This window comes from Podarcis pityusensis (assembly GCF_964106645.2).
Source record: "Podarcis pityusensis genome assembly, chromosome: 5".
In the NCBI taxonomy this organism is placed as follows: Eukaryota; Metazoa; Chordata; class Lepidosauria; order Squamata; family Lacertidae; genus Podarcis; species Podarcis pityusensis.
The window spans coordinates 50,331,003-50,343,333 of record NC_138032.1 but is presented as its reverse complement, the minus strand read 5'-3'; the positions used below and the strand labels follow the sequence as shown (position 1 = coordinate 50,343,333).

At 39.8% G+C, this 12,331-nt stretch overlaps 1 protein-coding gene across 36 annotated transcripts in view; it reads left to right on the top strand.

Annotated features, from left to right (window-relative positions):
• The window catches only part of ABLIM1 (actin binding LIM protein 1), a 208,211-nt gene that overhangs the window by 178,734 nt on the left and 17,146 nt on the right, over nt 1-12,331 (top strand). For 15 of the 36 annotated variants that reach the window (XM_081005995.1, XM_081005994.1, XM_081006007.1 and 12 more), the window contains 4 exons: nt 90-134; nt 2,775-2,810; nt 3,625-3,754; nt 9,821-9,841. In XM_081005995.1, the coding sequence (XP_080862121.1) occupies nt 90-134; nt 2,775-2,810; nt 3,625-3,754; nt 9,821-9,841 (232 nt within the window). The remainder of the gene's footprint in view (nt 1-89; nt 135-2,774; nt 2,811-3,624; nt 3,755-9,820; nt 9,842-12,331) is intronic. The other 21 variants (XM_081006003.1, XM_081005993.1, XM_081005992.1 and 18 more) reach the window with 3 other exon arrangements.

Below are 12,331 nucleotides of genomic sequence, written 5' to 3'. Positions count from 1 at the left end.
AATTTCTAGGCTTTGCTCTGCATTATGTTCTGATAAAAACTTTTTAGAATTTACAAAAAAGAATGATGAACCCAAACTTTCCTTAACAGACTCAGAGTTCAAGATATGGCAGTTCTCCTGTGCACGATGAAAGTGTAAGTTGAAAGAAAAAGACAGTACAAACTCCACAGAGGTGACTTGGTGGTGGTATAACAACATGCAAAGCTAAAGTTGGCTTGAAAGGAAGTCAGTTTCTTTGATGCCTCACTTGCAGTCATTGAATTATCCTATGTTTGTCCGTAAGGTTGAATAAGAGATTGTTGGACAAGTCCTGAATATGTTTGATTTCTACATCATGACACATTATTGGAATTTAGCACTTTTATTTCATGGCAGGTTCACATGACCCAGCTGGCAAAAGATGATCTGGAATAGCATTATAAAAAAAATCCTTCCAGTAGCACCTTTAAGACCAACTAAGTTAGTTCTTGGTATGAGCTTTCGTGTGCAAGCATACTTCTTCAGATACACAGTGTATCTGAAGAAGTGTGCTTGCACACGAAAGCTCATACCAAGAACTAACTTAGTTGGTCTTAAAGGTGCTACTGGAAGGATTTTTTTTATTTTGACTATGGCAGACCAACACGGCTACCTATCTGTAACTGGAATAGCATTGTGATTTCCGCATCGCTAGATGTACCAAGCCACTATGTAACCATGGAGACCGGATTGAACAATGGCATAGTTAATATGGGGTTAGATCCAAAAAAGCTCTTCCATATATGAAGTCATCTTCAGTTCAGGGAAGGAATGTTTAATGCTAGAGCAAGCCTGTACAACTTGTGACCCACCAAGCTAAAACACAGCCAGTAAGCCATGATTTGCGACCTGCTAGATACTTGCAATCCCTTCTTTTGCAATACCAGGCAGGTAGGGAACCAAAAGGTTTGTTGAGCCCCTCTTGGCTGGTGGACTGCATTCAGGCTGGTGGGTCACAAATTGTGCAGGCCTAAGTTAGAGCGCTGCATACAAAAAATGAAGCTAAACCCACATATGTTCATCTGCTTGGCAAAAGACTGTAGCTTCTCCTAAGCAATAAAGAATGAGAACTGCTACCAAGCAGACCCACCTCTAAGAGGATTTTCAGAACTCTTGCACAAGTGTTTGTGGTACAGAGCTTGTTGCTATTTTTCTTCTTGTCACACTGCTTTGGGATGCATTCTTTGGACTCTCTCTCTCTCTCTGTGTGATGCAGCAAGTATATAACAACTTAGATAACAACCACAATCCCAGACCATCCAAGATATGCTCAAGAACCCATGTGGTACAATGGCTGAAGTGTTGGGCTTCGGTGTGGATTAAAATCCCTGTACAGCTATGGAGAGTGTTATTAGTTATTATTGCTTAGCCTAGCATACATCATAAAAGGTGGCAACTGTGAGGTTAAAATTGGTTGTTTGTATAATGGTGGGATGCAAGCATACTACATATACTGATCCTACATCCTGGGCCTGAAAGGACATGATTCAGCATATGGCAATGCACCTTACAGAAGTTTGCTTTAACTTGATAAGAGATCCTCAAATAGCAGATATCAGAGAAAAGATGGTTAATTTTTCTACTTCTTTACGTTACACAAAATTCTGTTCTTCCTGCATAACAAGTATGGGGAACCTTTGGCTCTCTACATGTTACTAAATTACAACCTCCATCATCACGTCAGCTTGCTAGGGCTGATGTCACTTGTAGTTCAGCAACATTTGGAAGGCCAAAGGTTCCCACTTCTGCTGTAATAAAAACCCCAGAGTTTTATCTGGACAAGGTTTACCAGATGCAGCCAACCTGCCTTCAGTGCCAAGGATCATTAAAAAAAGATGGTACTCCCCTGTAAAAGTCATCTGGAAACTTGAATGCTTGGTGTCATTCAAAACCCTGAGCCAAAGAGATACTTAATACAGGGATCACCATTGTGAAAGCTTTCTGTCCAACTATGGTAGCTGTCAAATTAATCACACTTGTGATTGCCAGCTTTGCAGGTAGTGTTACCAGAGGAGTCATTTGTTATAGGTTGCTCTTGTAGAATATTTGATTAAATTAAGCATATGTGGAGGTTGCTTGAAACTCAAGCAGTTTTCTAAATCTGGATATGAGTAGGCAGTGCCATAGAAGAATCTTTAGGAGTTTCCAATCAACTTTTTCATATTGTCACCTTGATAACGGAACAGTTTGGGGTCAGGTGACCTGAAAGACCACCTGACCCTGTATGAACCTGTAAGATCATTTAGATCAACACTCTACAGGATATCATAGAGTAGGTAAACTGAAAACAGGCACAGATAGGTAGCCGTGTTGGTCTGCCATAGTCAAAATAAAAAAAATTCCTTCCAGTAGCACCTTTAAGACCAACTAAGTTAGTTCTTGGTATGAGCTTTCGTGTGCAAGCACACTTCTGCTGTTTCCCCTGCACATTGACGTTCCCTTCTCTTTGCCCTACATGAAGCATCACAGCAATTTCCCTTGATTGTCTTGTTAAAGGCATACTTTTTTTCGGCAAGCTTCCCCTAATCCATCAACTCAGGCCCTGTACCACTGGATTTCTGTTTCTATGATGTAGTTTTATTGTTTTTATGCTGATTTGCATTGTTTGTACACAATGTTGAAGGTTTATTTGAATATTAAGTGGTTCAGAAATATTTTTAAATAAATAACACAACTGAAATGACAACTACTAATGGATTTGTGACACATTGGGAGTAATCCTCTATCTACAATTTCCTTTCTTCCATGTCTTACAGTCTCCAAGGACACTCTCTCCAACTCCATCTGCAGAAGTAAGTTCAATGGAAGCTGTGCCCTGCATTGTATGATGATGATGATAATAATAATAATAATAATAATAATAATAATAATAATATGACTACCAGTAAAACAGTATTATTGCTTGTTGTGTGCTGCCTTCTTGTAAGCTGCCATTCTGTGACTATGCAGTCCACTGTGCTGAATGCAATTCAGCAGCAAAATGCACATGGCATTTATTTAGCTTATCGCCCTCAGTGCAATCAATCTCATCTCATAATGGCAGGCTCGGGTTTTGCTTTAAAAAAATCAAAAGACTCAGGGGCAGTATGGTTACATAACTGGGACACTGAAATTTCAGAGGTCAAAGGTGAAGAAGTGAGCAGGGAGCAGGATCAGTAACTGTTGTTAAGTAGTGGAAATGAACTGAATAGTTGGTGCTGGTGAGCAATGCAATCATATTTGCAGGGTTCCTTCTACATGACAGAGTTTGGAATGAATGGAACAGACTGTTCAACATCCTTATCCAGTAATCTATAGCAAACCCTGGAAGGGTTAAGGTGGGGTAAAGTGACTTAAGGAGCTCCTTCTTCGTGCTAGTAAGAAGCCTCTGGAATTTTTGGTGCTTCCATGTTCAGTGTTTGAATGATAGATTTTTTTGGACAGGCTAATATTTTTTAAATGGCTCCCAACTCTCTTAAGTGTCAGCTCCCATGTTATGAGCTCCAACTGTCTCCAACTGTCAAGGAACTGAAGCAGTGAGTCACTCTGGAAAAGCATTTTAGCAGTATCTTAACCATTATAACCCTGAATATTATAATATATATGTAAAATATTTTCTTACCTCAGGGATATCAGGATCTTCGGGATCGGATGATACACCGGTCTACCAGCCAGGGGTCCATTGGTTCTCCTGTGTACAGTCGTCACAGCTACACTCCCACAATGTCACGTTCACCACAACATTTTCACAGACCTGGTAAGGCCCAATGTAGGCAAGTGGCCAAGCCACAGAATCTTAGCTTCTTTATGTCATAGAATTGCATAGAAAGGGAATCTGACACTTTAGTATTACATGACTTCTTGCATATGGTTTGGTTCTCTCCCCCTTCCTTTTCACTTTTTGATATTTTAATTAAGCTGCCTAGAATCTATGCCAATTAGAGAAAAGCACACAGTTTCCTGCAATGAGTCTTGTTGTTAGGGGGAATGTTTGAGTCTTAGAGTAAAGCTATTACTATTGGGAAATTAAATTGGTTGCTTATCCTTTCTTTTATAAGTGGCAAGTAATGTTGAATACCATGCTATAGGGACCTTTTTAATGAGTTCTTGGTTTCAGACTGTGGAATACTCCTGATAATCAAACCTCGCAGTCCACATGACCTCTCTGCTTTGATGTTGAAATGGAAGGCCATCTTTAAAAACAGGAAAATTCTTTATTTAAGATCATAGTGTGAAGACAGACATAAAAAAAGTTTTAAAAGTTAAATGCAAATTCCACAGCCCTTCCTTCCTTCCTTCCTTCCTTCCTTCCTTCCTTCCTTCCTTCCTTCCTTCCTGCTTTCACATCTGAAATGTCCACTGTACACACTAGTGAATCAAATGCTGGCTCAGTTGTTAGGCTTGCCTCCCCACTTATGTCTTCCTTTAAAAAAACAACGTTTAATTTGTGCCTTCTTAATTATTTTAAAGAAAACTTAAGTTTATAAAACATAAATCTCTTCTGAGTGTTTGAGGCAGGAAGAGATTTCTTGGTGGCATCACAGGGACCAGCCCTGTGAATAGCTAAATATAGCCTCAAACTGGCAGAATTGTTCTTTTCAGAGCTCTATCCTGCTGAGGAAAGCTAACTATCAACTGGTCACTGTGAATATCTTTGCAGGGTGGCACCCACTGCTATTAAAATGTTGTGCCTGCATTCACCCCTAGCTAGCCATTAAGGTCTACAAATTGCAAACCAGTTCACCTGTTAAAGTTGCATTCACAAAACAGAGATGTGCAATAAGCTGTATTTTTCTTTGAAGTCTTGCCTTTAAAACGTATTTCCCTAAATAAACTGCTCATGGGTAGCATTGTGAGAAAAACCTGGAAATTAAAATTGGTTAGCCTTACTCTGGAAACAGTATGGAACCCCAAAACTAGGGTTTGGGATTCAGGTTAGGGAGAATTGCATAGCTACCTTATCCAAAAGCAGGTGAAGCAAATGTCTAGATGCATGTTTTTCACAAAGGCTTCACATTTCTGCTTCTTGTGATAATAGCTCCATATATGCTACATATATGCAAATCCAGGCTTTCTTAAGAGTTTGACAGAGCACAATTGGCTAGTTGTTTTTATTTCTGTGGGAAATGATGATCCAAGATGGCATTGGCCTCATTCAGATATAATGCTCAACAATAATTAAGGACAAATGAATAAGCCACTCCTCCTTCCTTCTCTGGTATGGCCTCAAGGAAAAGATCAGAAGCTATCACTTCCATTTTTAACCACCTGCATTTTGGCATTAGGTGTACTTCTATGTCAGTATAATATAGTCAAAAGCAATAAAATATAGTTGTTAATCTCCAACTGATTCCATTTCAGGAAGGATCTATATGACAACTCTTAGTATGTGACTCTGTGAACATAATCTATGAACAGAATTTAGTATTTCAACACTTTTAATCCTGTAATTGTAACTAAGAATGGTACAGTGTTTCCTATAAACCATGATTTAACTAACTTAAGAGTGTGAAATATGACAAGATGTAGGACATGCCATTTCTCAAAATCGTATTTGTGAGATTTATTAAGATTGAGACAATGATTCAGTTTGCTTTGCTGATATTTTGAATAGCTTTCTAGCATTGTGTATTTAAATAAATGCAGGAAATAAAATGGTTTCTGAGAGCAGTTCAAATTACTGGGGAAACAACCAGTATTATATTTTGAAATGACTGGGAATTCCCCCCCCCCCAAAGTTGGACAAGGAACACCGTTATTCACACAATAGCAGATATTTGCAGATTTCTTGTAACCCCAGATCTCAAAATTTCCAGAATGATTTTGGAAGTGACCTAAAGGCACTTTTTGAAAATTCCCTCATTGATAAACCACATGAAAGGCTACATTGATTAGAATATATATTCTATTCAAAAATGGCTCTTTTCCAGTATCTATATTATATTAAAAACTTTCATCATAAGGCCCCAAGGTGTTCCTGGTGTTCTTAGTGGAATGACTAAACTCTTCTTCCAGAATTTCTTAAAACAATTTTAAAAGGACTTTGTACCCGTTTTGGCATTGCTTGGTCAGGTTGTCACCCAGACAGCTGCTGCTTCTGAAACTCATTTGGGTTCAGGGTGTGTGATGCATGAATAATAGTTATTTTTTGCTATAGAGAGAGGGTACTAATTTAAGCCTGGACTAAGGAAGTATCCAGTGGCAATCTTGAGTTTTCACCTTCTTCCTATGACTTTTCCTAATATTTGTGTAATCTTATTTCTTCCTAGTTTGTTCAGTGTTTTTCTCCCTCTGTTCTCTCCCCGCCTCCAGCCACTGGCCCTGCTTCTGTCTTATTTTGTGTTCTCTTTTCTTTGTTTCCATTTTGTCTTGCCTCACGATTTCTTGCCGCTGCAGAGCTGCAGTCTAACGGTGTGCAGCGGTTAGCCCACCTGCGCACTAGCAGTCCCATCTCCACCCACAATGACTCCCGCCCCTACTCCCCTTTCCGACACCACTTCATCCCCCATGTCAAAGGTAAGGAGACAGGCCATTCAAGCTAGTGTCAGACAGACTGGAGATTTATTAGCATTCAAGGAAAGCTAATAAGGCACATCTCCATCAAGTGGCTATCAGCTGTGTGACTCCCGGCATGCCTCAGACCTGCGTCATAATGACTGTGTTAGACCTGACATACCTTCTCCATCTTCGAGGAAGTATGTCCTTTCTAAGGGTCTCCTTAGGTGAAGTGCTCCATTTCTTACGTTTTAGGAAAGTGTGGCTCTTTGAACAGCAAGGTGACAGAATTTTGCTGCCTTGGAAACGTAACTTTGGAATTGCCAAAACTCTGAATCTCTCTCTTCAAACACATTGGCATGTCCTACATTTTCTGTAAGGTCTCCAGTAGCACCTCTCCCCATGCTTCAACTTCCAACACAAATAACGCCATGTCCGTCAAGCTTCGCAAAGAGACATTTTTCACTTACAATGCCTTCTAGCATAGCCTCCTTCCCTTAAATCTAAGGACAGATTCAGGTCATTTTACCAGCTCATACACTTGCAAACCCCAGTGTTGAACAACAAGGCTTGCTCTAATATAACAAATCCCAGCTCCTGTCTTAGGAATGCAGGAAGCTTCCTTATAGCATATCTACACCGATTGGCAGTGGCTTTCTACAGTTTCAGACAGGAAGCTTTCCTAACCCTACCTGGAAATGCCAGCAATTGATACTGGGAGTTATCACAAGCAAAGCATGTGCCTCTACCACTGGGCAAACCACCATGTGAAGGTGCATTCATATAACATTTTTATTGCCTGGAGTGACATGGTACAATCACGACTTATATTCAAAAGCTAAGATTCATCTCTCTTAAAAACTATCTTCATAGTTTAGCTTGCTTTTCATACCGTCACACTATGTAACTCTTAAAATTCCCTTAAAATTCCCTACCTGTTCCAGATAGCTTGCTCCATCTTCCTGCCAGTATATTGATCCTCCATGATGACTATCCTACCACTTTGTATACAAAAAAAGTATCAGGTGTAATAACGATTGTAATACAACAAAACCAAAACACCAAACCGGCTTGCAAATATAAAGGACAATTTTACTTAGTTCAACAAATTAAAGTGCAATGTGCATATCAAAGCCTGGAGATACTTATAGATATACAGTCAACTAGTGGCACAACTCTGCCAATAATGTATATAGTAATAGTGTCATAGCACAGTTGAAACAAGCAAATCATTCTACAGTTAATTATCTGCTGGAAGCGCAAAGTCCTGTAAGTGGGAACGGTTGCAAGAAAGGGTTCTTCACATCTCAAGGCTTTGATATGCATGTTGCACTTTAATTTGTTGAACTAAGTAAAATTGTCCTTTATATTTGCAAGCCGGTTTGGTGTTTTGGTTTTGTTGTATCCTGCCACTTTGTCTACCCATTTTCCTCCCAGTATCCATCCCTCCTTGTTCCCAATGTGCCCTATATAATTTTCAACTCCTCCTGAATCACTCACTCAGGAGCTGATGTGAGCAGCAGTAGATTAGGTGAATTGCTAAAAGCCAGGAAGATTTATGCTCAAGTTATACTACACATTTCAGTGTCCTGAACTGAAGTAATATGTATGTTAAATAGATTGTTTGGTTTCCATGGGCCTTTATCGGAAATGATAATAGTTCTTAACCTCCTCCTCTCTCCAGTAATAAGACACACTTTACAACCTTTTCGTTCCAGTTTGTTTTAATCCTCACCATAGCAAAACTCACTTCATCCTTTACACATGGGGTCCCTTAAAAACAGAGGCACAATTCATGTTTGCATGCACTTGATCCATAAACTCCAGTTCAACATTTCCATGCTGCAGACCTACTGTAGCATCCTCCTCCTTTCTCAAGGCATTCCCATTCTCTCTCATAATATGGTAGAGCTAGTGGCTCTTTTAGATTTGATATGGCAAACCTTCACTGAGGTTCAGCTCATAGTTATCAGTTTCTGAAATAAAGATTTTCGTGTGTAACTCAAATTTGTGTTCTGCTTTGTCCATTCAAATGACAAAATCGGGAAAAACAGAAGGGCAATTAATTGTATCTTGTACAATGAAGATATGGGATATACTTCCATGCGAAAGTGCCAGCATGACTATGTGTGCATGTGCCTAGGGGTGATGTTTTGATATCTGCAGTCCACACTCAGCAGTAGCTTAAGGCCATGCTGGGCTTCCCCACTTCTGCACAAAGTTAATGGTGGCAATTATGGAACCAGCACAGGCTCTGCTGTGAGCTCAGATGCCTTCACAGTGTTCATACAGCATCTCCCAGGAAGAAAGGTGCTTGTCTTTCTAGGAGTTCTTCCCACGTACTTGTGATGCCAAACTATGACATGAGAGTATAGGAAGCTACCATCCAGATGTGTGCTAAAGTAATTTGTGCTAGATTCTCAGCCATTTTAAATTGCAATTGGCAATATTGAATAAATCAGTAATTAAATGGACCTAAGGTAATGATTGATTGTATATTAATCTGATTGTGACATTCTGGAGGGGAGAGTTCATCTTCTTTGAAAGTTTTGGCTTTGAAGCGTTTAGAAATGGCATGTTTCAAGTAGGGTGGATAGGTAAAACCCCCCCTGCATGAATGTATTTTGCTTTCATGGGGTTTGGATCACATACATTATATCAATCACCCTTAAGATGACCCAGCAAGGTTGGTTAGTAATAAAACTTATTTGTTTTATAGTTTATTAAGTTTGTATATTCCCTTCATTTGAAGATCTCAGGGCGGTTAACAACATAAAAATACAAGATGAAAACACAAAATGCATAATAAAAACAAGAACAAAACTAAGCAATAACCCCCTCCCCACCCCATCTCCCAAAACTGCCACTGCATTATAGGTATAGGGAGTTTCACAAGTAGGATGGGGAGAGAATTCAAATCCTTATATAACAACTGATTGTCAGTCACATGGATAAAAAAAAAACCAACCAGATATGAGAAGGAAAAGCAGTAGACAGGAGCATGTGAGAGGGGAAGGGTTAAGATTTCCCTCTACAGCTGCAGTCTTAGTTATTACCTCTCCCCACATGCACCAATTGACAATTTCTCTTAAAAATTATTGATAAGTTTATCTGCTGGATTGAGAACCAAAAAGTAGCACTGTGCTTCCCATGACTGATTTCTGCACTCCCCCACCCTTTAATTACATGTGCTTACATAGCCATATGTTTTTTCTCCTTTTTTTAGTTGAAAAGTACCACCATGGTTCTCATGAACGCATTCAGCTTTATTCCCCCATTTGTTTTATCCTCATTTCTGTACATGACTTTTTCCCTTTTCTTTTCTCAGATGCGGCTCCATTCTACATAGGTATGCCATGTCTCAGCTCTCTTGTGACACCCCTCTCCAATACCCAGAGGGACTTTGTGTTGTTGTTCTTACCCATGTTCACTCCCTCTTTGCTGATGCTTCCTTCCTTCCAAGTGTCATTCTAACAGATACATTTTACTGCTTTAGCTAACAACATGTTAGGTTCAATTCAGCCACTCATATTGGCCTCTATTCACAGATGTGTAAATCTGTGGCTCAGTCTGTAGCACAGGGCTGTTTGACCAGAACATCAAGGGTCCTTTGTTCTTTTCATTTAACTTAATGCTTGTCAGTAGAGATTACTGTCACCCTTCAGCTTTCTGTAAATAGCATTTCAATACAGATTTATTGGAGAGCCAAACAGAGGTAAAAAAAAAAAAAAAGTGTGATGAAAAGCTGATAACCAATTCCTCTTTTAAAAAAAGTTTAATGTCCATGTTTGTATGCATCCCAATTTTGTACTGTAAAATGTTACCTTGAACAAACAAAGTTAGCATAGCATAAAAGCCACATGGAGGCCACTTGAAGCTACATAGCAGCTGCTTCATGAGGACTGGTTTCCACTGTTTTCTCTCTTCACCACTGCCACACATGCATGATGTGTAGAAGAGCTGCCATGCAGAGACAGTCTCAAGTTGTTTGACTTGCTTTCACGTATGTCCTGTTAAATGCACGATTAATTTCCCTCCAGCTCCTGAGAGCAAATAAAGAGGTTACCATAACCCACTGTAAATACACCACATCAATTGATTTAATGTTTATTTTCTAATAAATACATATTCTACAGAAAATATGTGTCTCTCTCCAAGCAGTCATTCACATTTTTTTAGCATTGATACTAACTGATCACTAGTGTCCTTGAAAAGCCACATGTATGAGGATAGACATAAACTAAGTTCTTACTGATCCTGAGCTTTAGGGATGAGTTGAGTAATCTATGAACTGAATGAATTGGATTCCCTCCCTTCAGCATATTGATAACCCACTCCCAGATTTTTAAAGGAACAGTTCGCACATCAGAAAACTGTATCAGAGAGTGCCACTCAATAGCAGACACAGGCCCTTTCCAGGGAGGCTCACCTGGTGTTGACTCTGTTACCTTACAGTGCCACTTGTAGACTGTTTTAGTTGTCTGGGCATTTTAGATACCATTTGAATAATGGTTTTAATCTTGCTTAGCTCTTTTTAATCTACTTTTAATATTGGCTTCTGCTGTTACACTGGTTTTATAATTGCTGTATTTGTTTTAGTTGACTGTTTCTAATCCTCTTCATTTGTGAGCTGCTCTGAAAATCCTTTGGGTTGAAGAGCAGGCTAACAACATAGGACATATACATGAGATAAAGTGATTCAGAGTCCCGTTGACATAGTTCAAGCTTGAAAAGCTTGGACAGGTTTTATACGCTGTCCCTTCCGTGCAAACATAAAACACCTATGTGTGCAGCTGTATTGCACACAATTGGAGTTTATATGACAATGGATTCGTCTCCCTGTTGATTAGAAGGAATCTCCAGTCCAAACTTTCAGTCACTCACTTAATCACTATGTATGTGCAGTTGGCATTGAAGGGAAAACATACTTTGACTGCTTCTGTTCATGAATGAAAATGTGGGAATGTGTCAATAGAACAGCTCCCCATGTGCCCCCTCCCCATCCTCTAGCAGTTGTTGGATTACAACTCCTGTCATCCCTGACAATTGGCCATGCTGCCCAGGACTGACAGACAGGCCCATGCAGAGGGGAAGGCAGCCGGGTACACTTGTCCTGGACCTTAGAGTGCTAATCTGGCTGGGGGAGCCTGTCAGGGGCCTGCTGGACTTGCGCTGTTTGAGTTTATAACGTTATTCTAACAAGACTCCAGCCCCTGCCCCCAGACAAGTTCTGTATGGACCTGCTGACAGGAGTTAGAGTTCAGCCTCATTGCGAGGGCCACAGGCTCATCATACCTACCATAAGATAATTTTTTGGAGATGAGATGAAAAACAAGACCCTAGAGAGAAGGGAGTGTAGTTATTTATGCTAGTTTGATCAATCAAAGAAAGAGCAAGCCAGAATAATTAATCTGAAGCTTTTCTCCTTCTCGTACATGTATGATCATTTGAAATGAATGCTTCTCTTCTAAGGGTGCAGATAATTTGACTTGGGGTTTGCCTAGCAATGACTTTGCCAAATGCCATGACTCTTCAACTGAAAGTGTGAACCCTGGCTGATATTAAATCATTACCACGTAACTTCCCATTCTGCTCCACGGCTTGTCCATTTAATTTGACTGCATTCTTCCTCACGCATGCTGTTGGAATGTACAAATGAGAGGATGCAAGCTGCCTGATTTCTAGCCTGATGTGAATGTCTCTCCAGTGCTAGCCATATTTCCTGACTACCAACTATATATATTTTTTGTTCGTTTCCTCCCTGGTTTTCCTTTTCCACCCTCTTTTGGTTGGGTTTTTGAATTATGCCTGCTTCTTTACTGCTGTTTTTGTTTTTGTT